Source organism: Zootoca vivipara, chromosome 11 (genome assembly GCF_963506605.1).
Source record: "Zootoca vivipara chromosome 11, rZooViv1.1, whole genome shotgun sequence".
In the NCBI taxonomy this organism is placed as follows: Eukaryota; Metazoa; Chordata; class Lepidosauria; order Squamata; family Lacertidae; genus Zootoca; species Zootoca vivipara.
This window is the reverse complement of record NC_083286.1, coordinates 55,789,352-55,814,312: the sequence shown is the minus strand read 5'-3', so window position 1 is coordinate 55,814,312 and position 24,961 is coordinate 55,789,352. Positions and strand designations below refer to the sequence as shown.

General features: G+C 46.0%; 1 protein-coding gene across 2 annotated transcripts in view; it reads right to left on the bottom strand.

The window, feature by feature from the left end:
* PSTPIP2 (proline-serine-threonine phosphatase interacting protein 2) overlaps positions 1-24,961 on the bottom strand; it is a 54,342-nt gene that overhangs the window by 9,676 nt on the left and 19,705 nt on the right. For both annotated transcript variants that reach the window (XM_060280377.1, XM_060280378.1), the window contains exons 3-12: positions 22,186-22,263; positions 19,789-19,823; positions 15,386-15,492; positions 11,822-11,884; positions 11,323-11,421; positions 9,011-9,056; positions 8,478-8,557; positions 3,593-3,691; positions 2,069-2,165; positions 745-823 (exon numbers count right to left, since the gene is read on the bottom strand). In XM_060280377.1, the coding sequence (XP_060136360.1) occupies positions 745-823; positions 2,069-2,165; positions 3,593-3,691; positions 8,478-8,557; positions 9,011-9,056; positions 11,323-11,421; positions 11,822-11,884; positions 15,386-15,492; positions 19,789-19,823; positions 22,186-22,263 (783 nt within the window). The remainder of the gene's footprint in view (positions 1-744; positions 824-2,068; positions 2,166-3,592; positions 3,692-8,477; positions 8,558-9,010; positions 9,057-11,322; positions 11,422-11,821; positions 11,885-15,385; positions 15,493-19,788; positions 19,824-22,185; positions 22,264-24,961) is intronic.

The window sequence follows — 24,961 nt, the reverse complement described above, 5'->3', positions numbered from 1 at the left end:
CTCCAGGTGGATCACGTTTAGTCAAAACTCTCCACTATGACCTGTCCATCTTGGGTGGCCCTGCACGGCATAGCTCATAGCTTCTCTGAGTTATTCAAGCCCCTTCGCCACGACAAGGCATTGATCCATGAAGGGAATTCATCATTGATGCTTTTGAATTATGAATTGATGCTTCTGAATTATGGTGCTGGAGGAGACTCTTGAGAGTCCCATGGACTGCAAGAAGATCAAACCTCTCCATTCTGAAGGAAATCAGCCCCGAGTGCTCACTGGAAGGACAGATCCTGAAGCTGAGGCTCCAGTACTTTGGCCACCTCATGAGAAGAGAAGACTCCCTGGAAAAGACCCTGATGCTGGGAAAGATGGAGGGCACAAGGAGAAGGGGACGACAGAGGATGAGATGGTTGGACAGTGTTCTCGAAGCTACGAACATGAGTTTGACCAAACTGTGGGAGGCAGTGGAAGAGAGGAGTGCCTGGCGTGCTATGGTCCATGGGGTCACGAAAAGTCGGACCCGACTAAACAACAACATTAGCTATTATGCTGCTGTTTTATTCCACTGTTATGAAACTGTTCTTAGGACAGTTGGTTTTGAGATGTGTTCCCGTTTTCTCAGCTGCGAGTCGCTCCTTTTGTGCAAAGGCAGCGCACCACCAAAATGATTGTGATTACTGCCGCCACATTGGCGTCCCCTGATGCAACTTAATCAATTAGTTAACTTGTGATGCCCTCCTTTATCCTTACCTCCCAGGGGCTGGGGCTTGATTTCTCCCTGGCGCTGCACTCTTCTGTGTGTTGTAATAGTTTTCGTAGACCACTGGATCTGCAGAGAGCGGAGGGGAGAGCAGGCAGATTGCAAAGCAGTCATCGTTTTGTAAAAACAGGCTGCAGAACCATCGACAAAAGCCACTATAATCATTACAGCTGTGGAGTAGAACATGCTAGGAACCCTCCCCACACACTGCATGCAACTTTTTAAAAAATATATTTTTATTGTTATCATTTACTGTAACACACCATACAGAAAAAGAAAACAAATATCCATCGCCCCAAAACAACAAAGACATTTTTTATACATCAACTAGTAGTCTCTAAATCTTAAAATAAAAATGGTCTTTTTCTATCGACCAGACTTCCGTCTATTCCTATCTTCAAATTCTCATTATTTGTTCACTGCTGTTACACAACAAGTTTTTTATAATTTAATAATCTTTAAGCCATTCTTAGATTTTACATCATTCTTGAAACTACTACTGAAATTATTTGAATGCTGCAAATGACCTTAAACTACAATTATCATTGTAGATTTTAAAATCTACAAATAGATTTTAAAGACTTTCCATTTTGAAATAAATGCCTGTTTGGGTTTGTTTTTGTTTTTTTCTGACATACTACCTAGTTCCGCATATTTCGCCAATTTTTGAATCCGTTCTAATCCGGACGGAACTTTGTCACTCTTCCAATTTGCCACAATGAGAACTCTTGCTGCGACCGTGGCATATAAACAGATCTCTCTTACCTTTTTGGGAATATCAGAATCTGTGATTCCCAAAAGGAAAGTTTCTGGTTTTCTATTAAAGGATATTTGAAGCATTTTTTCCAATTCTATATGGCTGTCCTCCCAAAAGACCTTAATTTCTTTACACTGCCACCATATGTGGAATAAGTACCTGGCTTTTCTTTACAGCTCCAACAATCACTTGAGATGCTTTTGTACATCTTAGAAAGTTTCCAGGGAGTTAGATACCACCGATGTTGCATTTTAAGTAAATTCTCTCTCAAAGCGTAACAAACTGTAAATTTCCAGTTTATTTTCCACAGGTTTTCCCACTGCTTCATGGTTATTTTGTACCCGAAGTATTGCGACCACTTTACCATGGCCGCTGTGACCTCCTCCTCCTTGACTTCCCAGTCAAGGAGTCGGTACCCCTGCGTGCAACTTTTTGACCCACACATAATGACATTCCCCCCCTCTCTCTACAGAAAAAATGGGTACGAAAAAGGGAGATGGTTCACCCACTGCTGTGATGTTCTCTGCGCTTCCAGAACCCGACACGGCTCCACTTACTTGGTGGGATGGTGCCTGTTTTGCGGGCGTTCACAAAAAACTCGATGTCCTTCTCGATGCTGCACTGTTCGAGGCTCTTGCGTATCTCCTCGTAGTTCTGCAAGGTGAAAAACAGCAGGAGTCATCCCTAGTCCTGAATGGGGTAACTGTGCCCCTGAATGACCAGGTGTGTAGCCTGGGAGTCATTTTGGACTTGCAGCTGTCCATGGAGGCGCAGGTCAATTCTGTGTCCAGGGCAGCTGTCTATCAGCTCCATCTGGTACGCAGGCTGAGACCCTACCTGCCTGCAGACTGTCTCACCAGAGTGGTGCATGCTCTGGTTATCTCCCGCTTGGACTACTGCAATGCGCTCTACGTGGGGCTACCTTTGAATGTGACCCAGAAACTACAACTAATCAAGAATGTGGCAGCTAGACTGGCAACTGAGAGTGGCCGCCAAGACCATATAACACTGGTCCTGAGAGACCTGCATTGGTTCCCAGTACGTTTCTGAGCACAATTCAAAGTGTTGGTGCTGACCTTTAAAGCCCTAAACCAGGCACCCCCAAACTCGGCCCTTCAGCTGTTTTGGGACTACAATTCCCATCATCCCTGACCACTGGTCCTGTTAGCTAGGGATGATGGGAGTTGTAGTCCCAAAACATCTGGAGGGCCAAGTTTGGGGATGCCTGCCCTAAACGACCTTGGCCCAGTATACCTGAAGGAGCATCTCCACCCCCATCATCCAGCCCAGACACTGGGGTCCAGATCCAAGGGCCTTCTGCCAGTTCCCTCCCTGCGAGAAGTGAGGTTACAAGGAACCAGGCAAAGGGCCTTCCCGGTAGTGGCACCCACCCTGTGGAATGCCCTCAAATCAGATGTCAAGGAATAAACAACTATTTGACTTTTAGAAGACATTTGAAGGCAGCGCTGTTTAGGGAAGTTTTTAATGTTTAATGTTTTATTGCATCTTTAATATCCTGTTGGAAGCCACCCAGAGTGGCTGGGGACGCCTGGCCAGATGGACAGGGTATAACAAATAATAATAATAATAATAATAATAATAATAATAATAATAATAATAATAATATCCCAGTGGCTGCAAACAAATATTTTGACAAGGGGTCGGGGAGAAAAAGGGCATATCACCTCATCTTTGAAAGTGGCTTCTCTTCTGTTACATCACAAGAAGTCAAATTATCTTTGGGGACAAAATCATCGGGGGCAAATTTAGGTTCTCTCAGTCCCTGACAGTCCATTGGGTTCTATTTCCCATCAACGCCTCTGTCTCCATCCCTTAAAAAAATTTATTGGCACTGAACAGTGAGGGTCAAAGCAAACAGGAAGCAGGAGATGTACCTTTGTGGTCTCCAGAGTTAAGTGGAAATGAAACCAAGGACAGGAATGGGGAACCTGTGGTCCCCCAGAAGTTGAGGGACTCCAGGCCCCATCACCCCTGACCATTGTTCATGCTGGCCAGGGCTGATGAGAGCAGTTCTTGGTCTCCAGCCCTGGAGAATGCAGACAATGAGGTCCTCCACTTACCTCGTCGTTCTTGACACATTCCTGAGAGAGCTGGTTGACGTGGAGCCACAAAGCATTCCGGAAATAGTTTATCCTTTCGGTCTCTTGGCTCTCAAAGAACTGCAGGGTGAGAGAGGCGGAGGACAAAATATCAGTATCTAATTCCTTTGGAAAGAAGCTTGCTTTGGTATTTTCCCCTTCAGTGGGAGTAATTATAACCTTAAATACAGATAATAATCATGAAACTAACCCCCCCTCCCCCGCCAAAGAAACCCCACCTTAAAAAAACATCAGCAAATGAAACAATCAGCGTCGGACTTGAGAAACGGCAGAAAGCGGTCAATCTAACTTTTCAAAAGCAATCCCAAAATTGTGCAAACGTCTGGGAAGGTGCAGATTGCGATGCTCATCACCCCTAGGGCATCAGGGTCCCCGTGCAAAAGGTGCTGTGCAACATGTTACTCACTTGTGCAAGCGGGGGGGGGGAATTGCAAGGCAGCATTTAACTGATGCAACCGATAAAATTGTGTTCTCAGAGATAGCCAGAAGGAGGCGATGAAGTATCAGTTCCAGATTCTGAACAGGCTCCACCCACACAGCCTGTTTGTTTATTATTTGTCAAAATAACTAAAACTCTTTGAAAAATCCACTGTGACATAAGCAACACACTCCCTTTGGACCTGTCATTGTTTTTAGGAATGTTCCTCAACACCCACACACAGCCATTGTTAGGATTATCTGTTACCATATCATTACAGATACAACGTTCTTCCTTACATTTCTATCCCGCAAGGGCCCGGACTGACTCCAGCTACAAAAGCTAAGACTCTTGGACTGGGGTATTGTTTTGTGTTTTTGATGTCATTTTTAAAAATCTTTATTTTAGATGTTAAAGATTTATGTGGAAATTGTTCAGTTTGGCTGTGTATTTTTTGGGGGGGATGATTTATTTACAACTTTTGTTACGTTGCAATCATGTGGTCTCCTTCCATGATGTAAGCTGCCTTATGCATGGTTTGAACTGGAGAAAGGTACATGCAAATAAAAGTATTTATATATGTTATATAACCTTGGTCTCCGGGACCCAGGTGGCGCTGTGGTTAAACCACAGAGCCTAGGGCTTGCTGATCAGAAGGTTGGCGGTTCGAATCCCTATGACGGGGTGAGCTCCCGTTGCTTGGTCCCAGCTCCTGCCAACCTAGCAGTTGGAAAGCACGTCAAAGTGCAAGTAGATAAATACAGCGGGAAGGTAAACGGCGTTTCCATGTGCTGCTCTGGTTTGCCAGAAGCGGCTTTGTCATGCTGGCCACATGACCTGGAAGCTGTACGCCGGCTCCCTCGGCCAATAATGCGAGATGAGCGCGCAACCCCAGAGTCGGTCACGAGTGGACCTAATGGTCAGGGGTCCCTTTACCTTTACCTTTATATGTTATATAACCTTGGTCTCCCGGATCTTAGTCAAGCACAGTACAGGTTAAACTCGGAAAATTAGAATATCGTTGAAAAGTGCATTTTTTTTAGTAATGCAATTTAAAAGGTGAAACCAGTATATGAGATAGATTCATGACATGCAAAGCAAGATATGTCAAGCCTTTATTTGTTGTAATTGTAATTATTTGTCGTTAGGCGGATCAATTATAAATGGAATGTAATTCATGAAATGTAATAACAATGTTTATTTTTGTATTATTGTAACTATTTGTTTTATTACTGTGGAATTTCCAAAAGAAAGCATTTGTAAAAAATAAGTAAAAAATAAGTTGCATTACTGAAATAAATGCACTTTTCGACGATATTCTAATTTTCCGAGTTTCACCTACAAGTTCAACACCGAAGCAGCTCTATAAAACAGTTGCCTGTTTTCCAGTCTGATTAGAACTGGCAAAGTGAGCCATCAATTGATACTCTTGAAATTCAGTTCTTTTTCATACGCTCAGGCTGACGGAAAAGCCTGAACAGAGTCTGAACATGAGCAACTGGGGGCTCTGGTCAGGCATTCTAAATAAAAGTACATAACACTCCCCCCCCCTGTTATGTACTGAGCTGAATCCTAGAACAATAGAATTCAGAATCAGCAGTCTGATTGGTCCGCAGGAGCTACCCAATCCAACTCCAGGTGGAAGTGAATCTGCAACCTGATTGGCCTGCAGGAGCAGCCAATCAGGCGGCTGACAGAAGTGAATCTGCAACCTGATTGGCCTGTAGGAGCAGCCAATCAGGCTGCAGGCAGAAGTCAATCCACAACCTGATTGGCCCACAGATGTAGCCCTGAAGTAGCCAATCACGCAAGGCCCATTGTGTAAATAATGTATATTAGCAGATGGTTTTGGGAAAAGAGCCATTCTTCTCCTCTTCCCCTTGATGACTATGAGCTGAATAAAGAGCATGAAATTCACTCTCGACTCCAAGTATATTTCACCCCCAAATCATACTGTGACAGTCTACCTCGGCCTGGCACCCTCCGGATGTTATTGAACTACAATTCCCATCAGCCCAAGCCACTGTTGCATACACCTAAATATCCGAAAAGGACCCCATTCTTGAAAACATTTTGTTCTAAATCCTGCCTGCATCTCTGAAGGAGGAAGGGAATTCCCTGCACAGTACAGAATACTCATTTCCTTGTTGATACTTTAAATGCAATAATCTTAACACTATTTCTGGTACACCAAGAAAGAATGCAGGTATTTGAGATGCTTTCGAGAACTTGAGGACATCTAAAAAGTCATCCCTGCCCAGCAAATGGTTTTCTTGCAACATGGGCTGCCCCCTTTTCTGCGGGGCAGGGTGGGTCTCCTCCCTGAAGCTTTTCAAAGAAACCTCACCCGCTTGAGGAAGTGACTGGCAATCCTCTGTTTTGTTACACACACGCACACCCAAAGGGCAATCCAAAACACACAACATTCAAAGGCGAGGGCTGAACTCTATCTCTCTTTTAAATCAGAACCAGTGAAGGCGGTGAAGGTCCTGTGTGAGTGTCTGGAGGCGGTTGGAGGATGGATGGCGGCTAACAGATTGAGGTTGAATCCTGACAAGACAGAAGTACTTTTTTGGGGGGACAGGGGGCGGGCGGGTGTGGGGGACTCCCTGGTCCTGAATGGGATAACTGTGCCCTTGAAGGACCAGGTGCGCAGCCTGGGAGTCATTTTGGACTCACAGCTGTCCATGGAAAAATTCCTTCAGTAGCACCTTAAAGACCAACTAAGTTTATATTTTGGTATGAGCTTTCGTGTGCATGCACACTTCTTCAGATACACTAGAAACAGAAGTGTCAGACCCTATATATATACAGAGGGTGGTGGGGGTGGGTGGGAATGGGAGATGGGCTGATGGGAGTGGTAAACCTGTAGATGGGTGTTAATGGCTGCTGATGGCTGCAATTAGTCCTGGGCTGAGGTGCTAAAGAAAGCTTGATCATGCATAATGAGATAAGAATCCGATATCTCTATCTCAGCAGCCATTAACACCCATCTACAGGTTTACCACTCCCATCAGCCCATCTCCCATTCCCACCCACCCCCACCACCCTCTGTATATATATAGGGTCTGACACTTCTGTTTCTAGTGTATCTGAAGAAGTGTGCATGCACACGAAAGCTCATACCAAAATATAAACTTAGTTGGTCTTTAAGGTGCTACTGAAGGAATTTTTTTATTTTGCTTCGACTCAAACCAACACGGCTACCTACCTGTAGCTGTCCATGGAGGCGCAGGTCAATTCTGTGTCCAGGGCAGCTGTCTACCAGCTCCATCTGGTACGCAGGCTGAGACCCTACCTGCCTGCGGACTGTCTCACCAGAGTGGTGCATGCCCTGGTTATCTCCCGCTTGAACTACTGCAATGCGCTCTACGTGGAGCTACCTTTGAAGGTGACCCGGAAACTGCAATTAATCCAGAATGCGGCAGCTAGACTGGTGACTGGGAGCGGCCGCCAAGACCACATAACACCGGTCCTAAGAGACCTACATTGGCTCCCAGTACGTTTCCGAGCACAATTCAAAGTGTTGGTGCTGACCTTTAAAGCCCTAAACGGCCTTGGCCCTATATACCTGAAGGAGTGTCTCCACCCCCATTGTTCAGCCCAGAGATCCAGTGCCGAGGGCCTTCTGGCGGTTCCCTCACAGCAAGAAGCAAAGCTACAGGGAACCAGGCAGAGGGCCTTCTCGGTAGTGGCACCCGCCCTGTGGAACGCCCTTCCATTAGAGGTCAAGGAGATAAACAACTATCTGACATTTAGAAAACACCTAAAGGCAGCCCTGTTTAGGGAAGTTTTTAATCTGAGATAATTTAATGTATTTTGGTATTTGTTGGAAGCCGCCCAGAGTGGCGGGGGAAACCCAGCCAGAGTGGCGGGGTATTAATAATAATAATAATAATAATAATAATAATAATAATGAAGTTTCCTTTACACACTTATTTCTGTGTTTTGGCTGTTGCTAGCTAATCTGGATTCCTCCGCCCTATTTCTTTTCGACACGAAGTGTTCAGAATTTGAACCCAGAATCCAGTATTTGGGGTAAGGGGGCAGGGAACTTCTTTGCAGGCTGAGAGCCACATCCCATTGTGAGTACCCTTCCGGGGGCCACATTCAGTTCCACCCATACAGCTGGGGGGGGGATGACTAGCGGCTAGTGGCAGACACCCCTTCTTACAGAAGCGGCGAGCCTCTTTTAAGACCCAGGGGCGAGGGCAAAAAGTGGCCAGGGCAAAAAAACAGTAGGCTAGTTTCTCCACAGACACACCAGGCAAGAAAGAGACATTATCAAGGTTTCGAGGACATATTCCAGTCAGGCAAAAACACTTGTGAGGCAAACTGAACAAAACATTTTTGTGACAACACCACCGCCTGCCCCAGCATTCCATCGCCTCAGGAGAGGCAGCCAAACCTTTGTTATATTCGTTTTACCTCACACGCCTTGACATGCTCATTCTTCCATTCTTCCCTGATCTTCTCCAGGGCACCAATGTTCGTCTGATACACCCTGTCTGCAGTTGGAGAAATAAAAAAAAGAGCAATCCGGTCACGTCAACAGAAGACGGGCCAAACATCGAATTGTAGAATTGGAAAGGGAGGGACCCCAAGGGTCAAGTTCAATCCCACTGGCAGTGCAAGAATCACAGCTACAGAATCTCTGACAGTTGGCCATCCAACCTCGGTTTAAAGACCTCCAAGGAAGGAGAGTCCACCACCTTTCAAGGGACTCCATTCTACCACTGAACAGCTCTTGCTGTCAGAAAGTTCTTCCTGATGTTCAGTCAGAATCTCCTTTCTTGTAACTTGTTCCTTCCACCATGTTGTCAGCCCTTCAGATATTTGAACGGAATCACGGAATTGTAGAGTTGGAAGGGGCCACTGCAGATCAAGCTGCTGCTGAAGGCAGCGGAGCAGCGGTCCGTGCAAAAGTTGGCAACCCAACTTTTCGGGTGACGTGAACTCACCCGAATCTTCCAGGGCTGCCTTTGTCTGAGCCAATTTCACGAAGAGCTGCAAGGGAAGTAAAGGAAGGAGGTAAATCGTTGTTCGGCCAGCCAGGAGATCAGCTCTGTCAGGAAGAGTTGGGCAGATGGGTCTCCAACCGCCATCTTGGTTAAGGGAAGGGGGCCTGACCTAATAATAATAATTTATTTATACCCCACCTATCTGGCCCATCAGCCTTCCCTAGAACTTTCATTTTGTTTAGAAGGTACCTTCTACCACATGTGGTGGACCTGCAAAGAGGTCAAGGCTTTCTGGGAAATGATATATAATGAGTTAAAGAAAATGTTTAAAAATACATTTGTTAAGAAACCAAAAGCCTTTCTATTGGGTATAGTGGGTGAGGAGATACCAAAGAAAGGTAAAAGACTGTTTATGTATGCAACAACGGTGGGAAGAATACTTTTAGCCCAAAAATGAAAGCAGCAAGAACTCCCAAAGAAAGAAGACTGGCAGATGAAAATGATGGACTTTGTGGAATTGGCAAAGCTGACAGGAAAAATCCGAAACCAGCTTGATCAAGTATTGCAAGAGTAAATTTATACAATATTTGAAAGACTTTTGTAAGCAATTAACATCACTAACAGGGTTGTCTGAAGACTTGCAATGAGAAATGCTCAACCTTTTTATTTTTAATTTAAATCTTAATGTGTTTGGTAATGAGTGAAATCAGAATTGGGAAATGTATAAAATGCAATGATATCAAGGTTGATTTTGAAAGCCACGAGGGAAGGAAGTTGAAGGGCTCTAAAGAGCCACAGGAGTAAAATATGATATTAAATGGAAAATTAATAAAAATATATATTAAAAAATAAAAAATAGAACTTCCTTTATAAAAAAATTAATTCTTTTGCAAAAATTACAAGAATAAGGATAGAAAAACAAGAGATAAAAGCATTGTCTGCTAATATTAACCATAAGAATATTCTGTCGGTCCTCACAAACCCCTTACAACCCCCCCAACATCCCCTCCTGCTAAACTCCCCCCACCCCCTAGACTTAACCCCTTGAAAGACGGTGAGGAACCTTTTTGTCTCCCATGCTGGGGCCAATGTTGACAAGGTGACCCATGACACCGTCGTGACATCACACAGAAGCCTAGAATTATAAAGGGACCTTGAGGGTCCCACCTCTGGCAATACAGGAATCTTTTGCCCAGAATGGGACTCGAACCCAGAACCTTGAGATTAAGTGACGGATAGATGGGTTTCCTCCGGTCCTGTCAAAATCCGAACATCAGAGGACAGAGGTTTAAAGCATGGATCCTTTTAACCCTTTGTGGTTGTCCTCCCCACTTCTCCTCTGCTCTCCGCAAAGTCAGAGGTACAAACGAGAAAGGCGGGCAATTGGCAGACCTACATTTGGGGGGCCCTGAAGCTCAAACTGATATTGGGGCAGGGGGTGCTTTGCAACCAGCAGCAAGGTCTGGGTAGCAACTGTCATCTTCTCCCATGGGGTTGTTCTAAAACAGATCACCACAATTTCTTTTTTTAAAAAAAGCTACTATATCTCAGATTTTGATTAAAATTACTGAATTGCCTCACTTGTCAAAGTCACTGGTGTAAATATAAAATGTCCTGTGGCTTATTGTTTTTGAGTTACAGCTCAGTTGGCAGAGCATGAGACTCTCAATCTCAGGGTCCTGGGTTCAAGTCCCGCGTGGGACGAAATATTCCTGCACTGCAGGAGGCTGGACTAGATGATCCTTGTGGTCCCTTCTGGAGGGGGTCGTATGAAAATTAGGGGAAATTAGGGAAATGTTATATACATGCACGGCACACTTTTTAAAGCAAACCTTTTAAGCAATGTGGGTAAAGTCGCTTCTGGGGTTAGGGCCTCTGAAGCTTACACCTTTTGCAATCCTTCCCCTGCTTTTCCACAACACCCCCTTCCAAAAAAGCATACATCACAAGCCCCCCTCCCCATAGACCTTACTCCACTCCACTTAAAGCTGGAGAAATCCCTACACTCCCCTTCGACCCATCCCTTCTGTCCGTTTCAGCCTCAGTGGTGGAGGGAGAGAGGAGAATAAGTGGCCCACCCAGCTCCATATTGCCTACACTGGCTGGCAGCAATAGCTCTCCAGGGATTCCAGGCAGGGTTCTCTCCCACGCCTAGCCTGGAGATGCCAGGGATCAAAGCCCACAAACCTCTCCACCACTGAGCTATGGCCCTTCCTCTTTCATCTCCCTATTTTCGGCCTCGTTTACTTTAGGGCCATACTTCAGCCCGACCCAGCTCCCTCTCCCCACGACCCCCGTTGCACCTTCCCAACCTTTTCCTGCTGCTTTTGCGTGACCAGGTTTGCACTCCGGTGGACAGCCTGCTCCGCCTCGTCCTTGTCCCGGCACCTTTGCTCATACAGCCTCTTGGCCTGAGGGAAAACCAGGATGCGACAGGTTGCAAAAGGATGCACATCAAGGGGTTACAGTGGAGCCCTTAACAACTTGGGGCCAGGCTACCTGTGAGATCGGCCTTGTCCCATAAATGCTCTCTAGATCGCTTCGATCTGTGGCAGCGACGCAGCCACAGGTGTCACATATAATATCTGCTCTGCGTTTGTAAGAAACTGATCTTTGGAACTCCCTGCCTCTTGAGACCAGGCAGGCACCTTAGTTTGCTGTTTTATTCTTTCTGCAAACCACTTTGAAGCTTTCTACCCTCAGGCTCGTCTCGCCGAATGAAGCTGAACCTGCTTCACCACACGACTGCCAGAGAGGCGATCTGCGAGGCCACGTGGTATTTTAAGAACCAGAGGAGGAGAATTAACTCACGTCCAGGGTTTTCTTGTACTGCAGATTCCGGTTTTTGTGAATGGCATCCATTATAAGTTCGATCTGCGGAAAGAGTACCAGGGTTAGTGGAGCCTTTTGCTCCACAGCAGAAAAGAGAAGGAAAGAGAAATCCGTTTCCCCTTTCTAAATATAGAAGGCCACAAGCATTTTACAAGGAGAGGAATTACCGTGAACATCTTCTGCTTCATCTTGCAAAACTGAATTGTCATGTCTTTGCTACAGGCCTCCGATTTGGGCATCTAACAGAGAATAATCTGAATTCCACTGAATTTTGAGGTTTGTTAAAGGGTTGTGTTTCCTGATAACCGAAGCAGAGCACTGGAGAAAGGCATTCAATCGTGCCGAAAGCACAGCAGCTTCACTTTGCTTCCGCATCTACTGCTTGAAATTCTTCCGTTCCCTTTGCAGACCCATGAGGGCTAGAAACTTGGTTTAATTTAACCAAAGTTGAGTTTCCCTGTTGATTCGGGTCAGAGGAGACTGGATTTTCAGCCAAGCTTTTGGGCTTGATCTTGGAGAGTTTTACGATACTACTATGGTTCTTATTGTTTTTATTGGTTCCAAAGTTTAATATTTTATTGCTAAGTCGCTTTATGAGTTCACTCTTCCTTTAAAAAAGCAACTGATACATGCAATAAAATAATGGATTCATATCTGGATCCTGCCCTATGTTTTTCAACGGGGGAAGGGGGGTAATAATTATGGAAGCTCTCAGCTCGAAAACCAAAACCAAAAGTTTTTCCTCCAGAGCTTTGAAATGTAGAAACGCAAGATATCGCCCTCAAACAAGGAAGCTGTGCTGTGTTACCTGGTCTGAGCCTTATGTGGTTAATGTGCAAGCTGAATTTTGTTCCACTAGCGGAGGAGAAGGGGAAGCAGCTGTGAAAGGAATGAGGAAATTAAAATGGGCAGGCAAGAAACTCTGCCTTGTCCAACAGGGGTGGAGAAGTTCGGGTGCTGAACAGAGGTTCTTGTCTTCTTGGAACCAAAGTTCCTCACATTTTAGGGCTCCCAAACACAATGGGAACTTGAATTGCCACCTGCAGGGTGGAGTGGCAAGCACAAGTGTGTGTGCTCATTCCCCGGAGTGGCAGCCTATTTATTATTTGTACCAAAAGATGGTGGAGATTACCTGTACCTGAAGAACACAATGTGCGTGCCTGAACTCAGCAAAGTGCTGCATGTGGATCTGCGTTTATTTGTGATATAGAGTCGGACCTGTTACAGATGTGAACCTTGGGCCGCCCAGTGCCAGATTAACATATAAGCTAAACAAGCTATAGCTTAGGGCCCCACTCTCTTGGGGGCCCCCAAAAAAATGTAAAGGAAAAAAAACTGGAGGCCCATTTCCAAAATAAAAGATAAAAAACAAATAAAATAAAACCTACATACAGCAACAGTGTTTTGTGTTGTGTAGGCTCCTATGATGTAAGTCATGGCCCCCGCCTGCTAGCCTGCTCCCTCAAACATCACTGGTTTGCTCATTTCTATATATAGGGTGCCTACATTCCTCATGTGCAAATGGCTTTAGATACCCATTAGGTCCATAAATTACCATATGGCATATAAAAAAATTCCTTCAGTAGCACCTTAAAGACCAACTAAGTTTTTATTTTGGTATGAGCTTTCGTGTGCATGCACACTTCTTCAGATACACTGAAATAGGAGTCCCCAGGCGCTTATGTAGAGAAAGGGTGGGGAGGGGGTGGGGAGGGGAGTGGGTATTACTCAGAAGGGTGGTGGAAGAGGGTGATTGACTGACTGATAGCTGTTGATGACCGAAAACGACTGCAAATGGTTTTGCATGAAAAAGCAAGGGTGGAGATGGCTGAAGATCGCTTTATCATGTATAATGAGATAAGAATCCAATGTCTCTGTTCAAACCAGGTCCCTCCATGGTTTTGAGCTTGGTGATAAGTTGTAATTCAGCAACTTCTCTTTCCAGTCTATTTCTGAAATTCTTTTGTAGTAAGACAGCTACTTTGAGATACTTTGAGAAACCGTGTTTCTCATAATTTAAGACACCGTCTTATATTTATTTTACTCAAGAAAATAAGCCTATGGCTTATTTTCGGGGGTGTCTTATTTTTTAAAAACATTACCTCCTCTTCCTGTCGCGGCTCGGCGCCCGGAACTGGCTGCTGCTGCTGCTGCGCTAGTGGGCGCTTTGTCGGCGCTTCAGCAGGGCACGCTGCTGGGTCGGCGCTCGGAGCGGTGCGCGCTGCGGCTCTTGCCGCGTCCCGCTGCCGGGTCGGGGCTCGGAGCGGCGCGCGCGGCAAGGTCGGGGCTCCGGAGGCAGCCTGTCGGGTCGGCACCCAGCGCGCCCCGAGCTCCGGAAGTCAGCAGCAGCAACACAGCAGAAGGAGGAGGCGGCCTGCCGGGTCAGCGCCCAGCAGCGCTGCGTGCTCCAAGCCCCAAGCCAGCAGGAGCGTTGGTTCCTGGAGGCTCGGGGCGCTCCGCATGGTGCTGCTGGGTGCTGACCCGGCAAGCCGCCTCCTCCTCCTGCCGCAGCTGGCATAGCTGCTGCTGGCTCCCGGAGGCTCGGAGGTGACCGGAGAGGTGCGGGCAGCCTCGCCTCTTCCTTGGCACCCTCCAGAACGGCGCCTACCACTATGGCTTATTTTGGGGTATGGCTTATATTTCTCAAATGCTTGAAAATCCTGCTACGTCTTATTTTATAGCTACGTCTTAAAATATTAGAAACACGGTATCAAGAGATCCATTGCATCCTGGTCATCACTTCTTTGAGCTCCTGCCATTGGGACGGAGATATAGCACAATGAAGGCGAGAACGAGCCGTCTCAAGAAGAGTTTCTTTCCTAGAGCAATTTTGGCCTTAAATGGAAACTCTGGACTGTGAAGTCATCTTATTTATCATTTATATTGTTCTGTATTGTGTTGCGCTTATTAGTATTTTAATTTATGTGGAGTGTCTTATTTGAGTTGATATAGCAACCGAGAAATTTCATTGTTCCCGCATGGGGACAATGATAATAAAGATTTATTCTATTCTATTATTCTATTCTCATCTTTCCTGTTACGAGCGGAGAAGCCAAGTGACAACATTTTGTGGAATGCGGCCTCGGTCCAGTATACCTGAAGGAGTGTCTCCACCCCCATTGTTCTGCCCAGACACTGAGGTCCAGTACCAAGGGCCTTCTGACGGTTCCCTCGTTGTGAGAAGCCAAGTTGCAGGGAACCAGGCAGAGGGCCTTCTCGGTGGTGGCACCCGCCCTGTGGAACGCCCTCCCATCAGATGTGAAAGAGAAAAACAGCGACCAGATTTTTAGAAGGCAGCCCTGTTTAGGGTGGGTTTTAATGTTTAATAGATTATTTTATTTCATTTTTCTGTTGGAAGCTGCCCAGAGTGACTGGGGAAACCCAGCCAGATGGGCGGGGTATAAATAATAAGTTGTTGTTGTTGTTGTTGTTATGCCCTATCTCTAGGATGGGGAAGCGGGACAGGCCTCAGACAGCAAAACGGGACTGGCCACCCCCCAGCTGCCTCCAAGGACCTTCTCCAACCCCTCTCGTGGTCCTGACCTTTTTACGATGGAGCTTTTGCTTCTCCCGGAAGTCCTCCATCTTCCTCGCCTCTTCGCGCAACGTTTGGGCCAACTGGATGTGGCTCTGCCCGACGCTGTCCACCTCTGAAAGCAAGGAACAGTATAACAAAAGAATCACCAGGAGAAAATGTAAATGGCAGGCTTTGTTCCTCCTAGCCACCAGCTCTGAAAGGAACGTCACTTTTACTGCCACTTTGCAGAAGGGAAACCGAGGCTGAAACACAACAACAACAGCCATGGAGCATGCTGTCCATGGAGGCGCAGGTCAATTCTGCGTCCAGGGCAGCTGCCTATCAGCTCCATCTGGTACGCAGGCTGAGACCCTACCTGCCTGCAGACTGTCTCGTCAGAGCAGTGCATGCTCTAGTAATCTCTCGCTTGGACTACTGCAATGCGCTCTACGTGGGGCTACCTTTGACGGTGACCCGGAAACTACAACTAATCCAGAATGCGGCAGCTAGACTGGTGACTGGGAGCGGCCGCCGAGACCACAGAACACTGGTCTTGAAAGACCTACATTGGCTCTCAGTACGTTTCCGAGCACAATTCAAAGTGTTGGTGCTGACCTTTAAAGCCCTAAACGGCCTCGGTCCAGTATACCTGAAGGAGTGTCTCCACCTCCATCATTCTGCCCGGACACTGCGGTCCAGCACTGAGGGCCTTCTGGCGGTTCCCTTGCTACGAGAAGCCAAGTTACAGGGAACCAGGCAGAGGGCCTTCTCAGTAGTGGCACCCGCCCTTGGGAACGTCCTCCCACCAGATGTCAAAGAGAAAAACAACTACCAGACTTTTAGGAGACATCTGAAAGCCAGCCCTGTTTAGGGAAGCTTTTAATGTTTAACAGACCATTGTATCTTAATATTTTGTTGTAATCCGCCCAGAGTGGCTGGGGAAAACCAGCCAGATGGGCGGGGTATAAAAAATACATTATTATTATTATTATTATTATTATTATTATTATTATTATTATTACATTCCCAAGGTCATCTGACACAGAGTTTCTGACTAAAACGTTGTGGGGGTTTTTAATACAGCAAATGTTGCCATTTTCGTTACTTTATTTTTTGCTTAATTGTTCTATAGCGGGAACAATAATGTTGGGGAAACGTCGCAGAACAACTAGCAAAACAGGATGCCGTGTGAACGCTCCAGTATAAATCCACCACTAATGCACAATTGTTCCGTCAATCCCATGTTGCAGAATACAGCCCCTAAGGAAACACCAGTCTGCAGGGACAGAGTTTAGCAGCATTTTGTAGAGATGCTCCCATCAGGCTAAGGTGCTCCCCACCAAATTAATATGGGGCTGCCCTAGGGAGGCAGTGGGATTACCAAGGAGGGCAGTGCTAAGAGGCAAGGGGGGGGCTGGAGGTTTAAGTGACTATCAGACTTTACAAAGGCTGGTACCATGGGTTCAAGTTCACAAATTTTGTTGAATTAAACTTAATGTTTCTAACTGGAATTTGGAATGAAGTTGCAATTGCTGTAATGGCAACTGTTCAGATTGCTTTCCTGTTATTATCTTCCTTAGTTGGCCATGCAAACTGCTGTTCTGAATAATGGTTTTTTAGGGGGCACTAGGGATTTATGGAACTAAGGGAGTTTATGGAACTAAGGGAGGAGTGCCCCCCCCCAAAAAAGTTTGAGTATCGCTGAGCAATGGCATGAAAAGGGCAGGATTTCGAACGGATAAATAAACAAATCCTTAGCCGCTCGCCTTTTCTGTCCTATTGTACAGTCTTCACTGATGCTTATTTTTAAAAGGCTACAGTGAACTGCCAAAAGGGGTTCGATAAAATTCTATTCTAATCCATTCAGAAACGAGGGTGGAGGAGCCCTTGCTTCCCATGAGACCTTTCTCACGCTTCTCACGCTTCCCCAATCGCCTTTTCACCGTTGTTCGCCAGCTCCTCCCTGTGAGGAACAAAGCAGACTTTGGGAATTCCAGGGTCACTCCAGCCAACACCAAAAAATGCCACTAAACTGGCAGCGTGGGAAACTCCCCTGCCTCGAGGTTGCCTATCAAGCTGGCAGCCTTCCAAAGCTGAGAATTTCCAGGAAAAAAACACCAACCCGTGTTTCATGTTGCAGGCAAGCAGGGTTCCTAGAAACCCCGTGGACTTTTGCAGAACCGCTGCCCAGGTCCCACAAATGCATTTTGAAACGCAGGCATTCCTGGCATTGCCCTGCTCTCTGTTTCCGTCCAAGGATCCTGAACGCCGGCCAGTTTTTCTGCGCCCATGTCTCTCATCGCCTGTCAAGGGCGGTGAGAGTGTTTACGGTATTTCTCCTTCACGTACCCAGGGTGGAAAGACAGGAGCGCTTCCAACTAAAAGGCCTGAGAGAGTCATCAAGGAGCTCCAAGGCGAGGCAGAATCGTAGGCTGGGCAGACTATGCTTAGCCAGCCCAGGCAAGTCCTAAATCCGTTTCAGGGGCCTAATCCAGCCTACCGGTCGATTTAATCCGGCCCCCGTGGCATTATATGTCCTGGGGTAAAATCCTTTAAAAAGCTAAGCAACTTCAATCCTAAAAAATAAAGCTCAAAGGTCTGCCCTCAAGCATGTTCACTCCATCAAATCTGGCCCTCTTTGAAAAAAGTTTGGGCACCCCTGCTTAGCCTCTCTTAAAGGAAAGAAAGCAAACAAAGGATGCTATCTTATACTGAGTCAGAGGATCTCGGGGAAGGGCAGAGCACATCCTTTGTGTGGATGACTTTGCTCATTCAGCTCTGCTACTGGCATCTCTAGTCCCCTATCTGACACCCTGAACTATTCAACCCCAGAGTCACATGCGGTGCAATTGACATCTCCTGTTTAGCAACCATGTTCAAAATTGTGCCAGTCTAGTTTGGGGACTCCTTCATGCATAGCTGCCAAGTACCCCCTTTTCCCCGGGAAACCCCCGTTTTTTCATACCGTTTCCCAGCGGTCCCCCATATCCCTTCGTCTCCCGTTATTCTCCCTTATATTCTCCTGCCAGCTGCCTTCCCCCCCCCCCTGCTTTGCCCATCTATGGGCACCGAAAAGTCGCATCTACGCATGTCCGGAAGTGTGTAGACGCAACTTCCGGTGTCGTCGGCGGCCATTTTTGGTGCCCATAGATGGGCATAGCGACACCGGAAGTTGCGTCTACGCACTTCCGGACATGCGTAGACGCGACTTCCGTTGCCGGCGCCGGCCATTTTTTGTGCCCATAGATGGGCAAAGCGACACCGGAAGTTGCGTCTATGCAACTTCCGGTGTCACGCAGCTGCCGGTCCCGGATTCTGCAGTCCAGGACTTGGCAGGTATGCCTTCATGACACGCACAAGCTCTGCATATCCATCCTGACCTGCTCCTCAATTATTATTATTATTATTATTTCCACCAAACCGTTCCCTTCCTAGCCTGCCAAGAGAGCTGCAATATGAGAGGGCTGCAATGACAGCCAGCATGGTGTAGAGTGCATGGGCAGGCAAACTAAGGCCCAGGGGCGAGATCCGGCCCAATCGCCTTCTAAATCCGGCCCGCGGACAGTCCAGGAATCAGTGTGTTTTTACATGAGTGGAATGTGTCCTTTTCTTTAAAATGCATCTCTGGGTTATTTGTGGGGCCTGCCTGGTGTTTTTACATGAGTAGAATGTGTGCTTTTATTTAAAATGCATCTCTGGGTTATTTGTGGGGCATAGGAATTCATTCATTTTTTTCCTCCAAAATATAGTATGGCCCCCCAGAAGGTCTGAGAGACAGTGGACTGGCCCCCTGCTGAAAAAGTTTGCTGACCCCTGGTGTAGTGGTTTGGGGTGTTGCACTAGGACCTGAGAGACCTGGGTTCAAATCCTTGCTCAGCCACCAAGCTCGCTGGGTGACCTTACGCCAGTCACTCATTCTCGGCCCGACCTACCTCACAGGGTTGTTGTTGTGAGGATAAAATGGAGAGGGGGGAGAACTGTGCATGCCACATTGAGCGCCTCAGAGGAAAGGTGGAAGATAAATGGAATAAGGAGATAAAGAAAAGAAAATGTATTGGGTGCCCCTCCCCAATAAGCGCTGCTTTCTGAAGGCTTTGGCAGTTTCCAGCTGTGAAATGGGAACGCACTCACCGCATTCTTAGAGTAAATAAGACTTTGCAATCTGCTGCAAGTCTTCTAGAGAGGAAATGGAGTAAAGGAAATGAAAATGCCAGAGAGTTCCATGAAATTCGGGGGGAGGAGGGGAGGGGAGAGAGAATCGTCTAAAAATACATGGCTTTCCCCCCCAATGTAACCTGCAAATATCAAAGTATTTCGAGCCAGTGATTTCACCCTGTTGTGTATGTGTTTGTACATCTCTTCACATTAGCTTCACACACAACCCTAGACACAGTTTTACACATTCTAGAGACCTTTAAAAGTTACTTACGTTGCTTGAAAACCTCAAGAGCTCTTCTCAGGGTGCTGGAGGAAATGCAGAAAGAGTCGGAGGGGGGGGAGAGAGAGAGAAAGGAGCACACAGTTAGAATCTGGGAAACCTTGGAGAGAGGAAGAAGTCATCAAATCTGTTTTTATGGCACACGCCGAGAGAGGAGGCGAAGAACAAGACTTCCTTGTGAACTTGCATAAATTGGCCTTGTTTCAACAACAAAGGTGATGCAACCTTTGAAATTCAGAGGGCAAATTTTACGGCTGGACTTCTCTTTCTTCCACTGCCAGAGACCTCCTCAAAAGCACTTGGCAGCCGGGTAAATATGCCAAGATTTCTCAAGAGAGGCTCAAAATCCAAACAATACCCCCCCACACACACACAGAGATGATTTAACATGGGGCACTTCCACCGGGAAGGTCTCCTGCACAGCTTCTCTTGACTGCAAGGGGGTTGTGCAAGAGACCTTCCCAGTGGAGTCTGCCCCATAAGCAGGCTGTACCCTATAGAGCAGATCTACCCATTTTCCACTAACACTTGCAAAAAATAAATGCTGCTCTGTTATATACCTAGGAAGAGGCCAGGCCAAATCTAGAAAGAGGAGATAACAAAACCCTTTTGTTTAGGCAGGCCTAGTGCCAGGCACATACCGGTAATTCTGTTACATTTCTTTCTTTAATTAATTTAGCTAAATTAAATACTGCTTGATTGTGCAAAAACACCCCATCAAACTTCTTCTTTTTTATAATTTTTTTATCAATTTCCCAAGATTTACCCAATATTACCAGAGTTTTGCCAATTATACAATTATTCCAGTTAGTATCAAAATAATTCCAATTATTTCCAAATTTCTACAATTTAATCAAAGTGGTGTCCTGCGGGGGGAAACCCCAAAACTTCTGGTTGATTTATAAATAAATAAATAAACAAAATGTTAAAATTATTGGTTATTTTAAAATATTCAAAAGATGATTAAAATAAACTCTAGCTAAAAAGAAATAAGAAATAAATACTTGCTGATTTTATCCTTTTTTTTTTATTACGCTTACTGTTTTTAATGTCTGGTTTTTGCCACTGTTTTCTGAAGTAGCTATTTTATACCAGTGGGCGTAAACATCTTAGAGGCGTTTTGTTTCTGATGAAGCGATGTATAAATATTTCTAAATGAAATATTTTTTTTATTACGCTTACTGTTTTTAATGTCTGGTTTTTGCCACTGTTTTCTGAAGTAGCTATTTTATACCAGTGGGCGTAAACATCTTAGAGGCGTTTTGTTTCTGATGAAGCGATGTATAAATATTTCTAAATGAAATATTTTTTTTATTACGCTTACTGTTTTTAATGTCTGGTTTTTGCTACTGTTTTCTGAAGTAGCTATTTTATACCAGTGGGCGTAAACATCTTAGAGGCGTTTTGTTTCTGATGAAGCGATGTATAAATATTTCTAAATGAAATATTTTTTTTATTACGCTTACTGTTTTTAATGTCTGGTTTTTGCCACTGTTTTCTGAAGTAGCTATTTTATACCAGTGGGCGTAAACATCTTAGAGGCGTTTTGTTTCTGATGAAGCGATGTATAAATATTTCTAAATGAAATAAAAACACATCAGTTGTAAGGCTACCGTACGGCAAAACCAGCCACCATGAGCAATTTAAAGCAGTGGAGCGTCCCCTAAGCCACAGCCTTTTCTCATTTCCACTAAAGCAGGAACTGAATTCTGAGCATGGGCAACGATGGGTTACGGGAAGAGCCTACTTGGGCAGAAATGAAGGGAACTGGGGTTACGTCACACACATTTTTTAGACCAGCGAGTGTTTTTCCAGCAAAAACCCTCCTCGCTTTCACAATAGACTCAGGGACTTTTTAGACTGGGGGTCTGAATTCTGGACCAAAAACAGACATGTCCTCTGCAAAGCAGTTCTGTTTTAGCAAAGTGATTTTTGGAGGGCACGTTTGAATTCCCTCTCCTCCTCTCCCCATGTGGACCCCACTCACACCCACAAATCTGCTCCAAAGTTCAGGGGAGAACCCCTCAGAAGAGATTTTCAGGAATGTACAGGAAGAGGAGGGGGCCTTCATAAGGGCAAAAGGAGCTGCCTTATTCCAAGGCAGACTCCACAGGCCAGAATCGCCCACACTGGCTGGGAGCCAGCTTTTCAGTGCTCCTAAGGCAGCAGCTCCTCCCAGCCTTACCTGGACATGCCATGATTTGAACCTGGGACCCTTCCCCAAGCACCTTCTATCATGCAGCTAGAGCGTCTTGCCCTGATGGAACTAAGTTGCTGGAATCTGCCCCGAGTTTCATTCAAAGGAAGTCCAGAGATTGAGCCAAAAAGGGGGTCTCCCCCCCTTTTTTTACAAACAACAACACAGTTTTAGGGACCGCAGTGACTCACTTCAGCTCTGTCTGCCCGCAGGGTTTTTTCCGTGATAAATTAATCAGGTCCTTGCCATATCTTTCTTCTATAGAAGCCCTGTTGTGTGGGAAGAGAAAGTTTTTGTTTGTTTGTTTGTTCATATCCTGCCTCTCCAAACCCCCCCCCCCAACCAGGGACTCCAAGTTGGCTTACACAAATCAAAGCAACACATATAAAAAATACGGGAAAGCCTAAAACATATAGAAGATTAACAAGTACAAAGTAATTCAGACTATAATAGAATCCTAGAACCGCAGAGTTGGAAGGGGTCCCTGAGGGTCATCTAGTCCAACCCCCTGCAATGCAGGAATCTCAAGTGAGCAACTATGGCAGATAGCCATCCAACCTGTGCTTAGAAACTTCCATGAAGGAGAGGCGTTAGTTTCAACAGAACTGAAACAATATTTTTTTTAAAAAAAATTACCCAAGCACAGATAGAGAAACAGCATAATTAAACCCCTTTCCTAAAAACAAAAAACAAAACAAAGGCCTATTGGAATAAAACACCTGCCAGCTGAAGAACAACAAGGAGAGAGCTGGTCTAGCTTCTTCAGGGAGGGAGTTTCAGAGCCTGGGAGAAGCCACCACCGAGAAGGCCCTCTCTTGCATTCCGACCTGTGAGGGTGTCAGGGCCTAGAAAAGGCCCTTCCCTGAAGATCTCAGAGCCCAGGCAGGTTCGTATGGCAGAATACAGTCCTTCAGATAGCCTGGGCCAAAGACATATCGGGCTTTATAGGTCAAAACCAGCACTTTGAATTATGCTTCGAAACAAACCAGTAGCTGGCAGAGCTGTTGTTTCAGCTATCAGTTGACGAGGCTGAGTTTGTTCAGCGGCCTTTCCCCTCCCCATCACTCCTCCCTTGTTTTCTTTGCCGCCCAATTAAAGAGTCCTGGAGAACTTGAAATGTTATCGTCATTCATCTATGCACACTTTCCGCTAACGTGCACATTTTCTATGGTTGGAAAACCGCTTTGCGGAATTCGGAGAAGTGCAAATTTCGAAGGAGAGCTCTGCGCACCGTGCAAGGCAACCCCAAATTTCTCCTGCGCCCCTCCCTTTAAAAGTGAAGCCGTACAAAGGATCTCACTGTATCTTCAACCTCTGTGAAACAAACTAATGGCAAGATCATTCTTATATCTCCCCCCCCTCCCTCTGAACTGCAATTAACTGTCACTTAGAGTTCAAGGAAAGTCTCTGGATCACAAATTGCTGGAAATGAAAGGCAAACCAGGAATCAAAGGGACTGGGCTGAAACCATATTTAAATATTCCCCTGCACACTTCTAGCTATATTGTTAAAAATGCAAACTAGTCTGAAATGGGGGTGGGGGTGGGGGAGTGTCACAGAGGCTCCTCTTCCATCAGAGAGGGCCATTGTAGAAAGACAGTGTGGCATAGTGGTTAGCGTGCTGGACTAGGACCTGGGAGGCCAGGATTCGAACTTCCCACTCAGCCCTGAAGCTCCCAGGGCAATCCTGGGCCAGTCACTCACTCTCAGACTAACCCTACCTCACAGGGTTCTTGTGAGGATAAAACAGGGAGGGGGGTTAAGTACACAACCTAGAGCTCCTCGGAGATAACGTGGGATAGAGATGCAATAAACTAATAAATGTTACGGGAAATGATATACAGTGATACCTCTGGATACGTACCTGATGCGTTCTGGGGTGCTGTTCTCACCCCGAAATGTACGTATCCGGAGCGGCGCTTCTGTGCATGCGCAAAGTGTGCAGAACGCATCTGCGCATGCGCAAAGCTCACAGAATGCTTCTGCGCATGGGCGTGCAGCGGAACCCGGAAGTAAACACTTCCGGGTCCGCCACATACTTAACCTGAAAATACGCAACCCGCAGCAAACGTAACCAGAGGTATGGCTGTATAATGGGTTAAAGAAAATGTTTAAGAAAACTTTTGTCAAAAAAACAGAGGCTTTTTTGCTAGGTATATGTAAGAGGCAGGGAGTACAGAAACCCCCCCGCCTCTAATCAGGAGCAGCTCATTGACCAGTAGTTGTGAGAGTGCAGACTCAGCAGAGGCTAAGCAGGAAATAGGAAGAGGGAATCAGGGCTCTGAGCACCACAGCCTGGAACTGAGGGAGAGGAGCAGGGGGGAAAGGGAAAACATGGAGATCAGACCTTTACCCCCAGTTCCGGAATTGAGGAGACGACGGAAAGGAGACTGTCAGTTTCGCGGCTTTTATGTTGGAAAAGGGGGCGGAGAGGGGCAGTCCCGGATTCTGGATCGGACTGAGAAGACATGTGTTGTGACACCACTTTGCACTGTACATAGCATGCACCAATAAAGACTATTTAAAGACAAGCAGGTGCAGAGTCGTTACTCCAGAGTAGCCATAATAACCTCTGACAGTAAAGTAAGTGAGGAACTGCCAAAAGAAGATAAAAGACTGTTTAGGTATGCAGCGACGGCAGCAAGAATGCTTTTCGCCCATTCCTGCCTGGTAGACATATGAAAGACAATGTGAGAATTATAATAGATATTCTTGAGAGGTTGGAAGTGAAAATAAATACCAAAGCAATGCTAATCTTCGTAGATGCCGAAAAAGCTTTTGATAATATTTCTTGGAATTTTATGAAAAGAAACTTTGCAAAAATGGAGGTTGGCCAAAATTTTGTTAATGGGATTAATGGTATCTACTCTGAGCAAAGAGCTAAGATCATTGTAAATAATGTGGTATCAGAAGAGATAAGAATTGAGAAAGGAACAAGACAAGGGTGCCCACTCTCCCCCCTGCTAT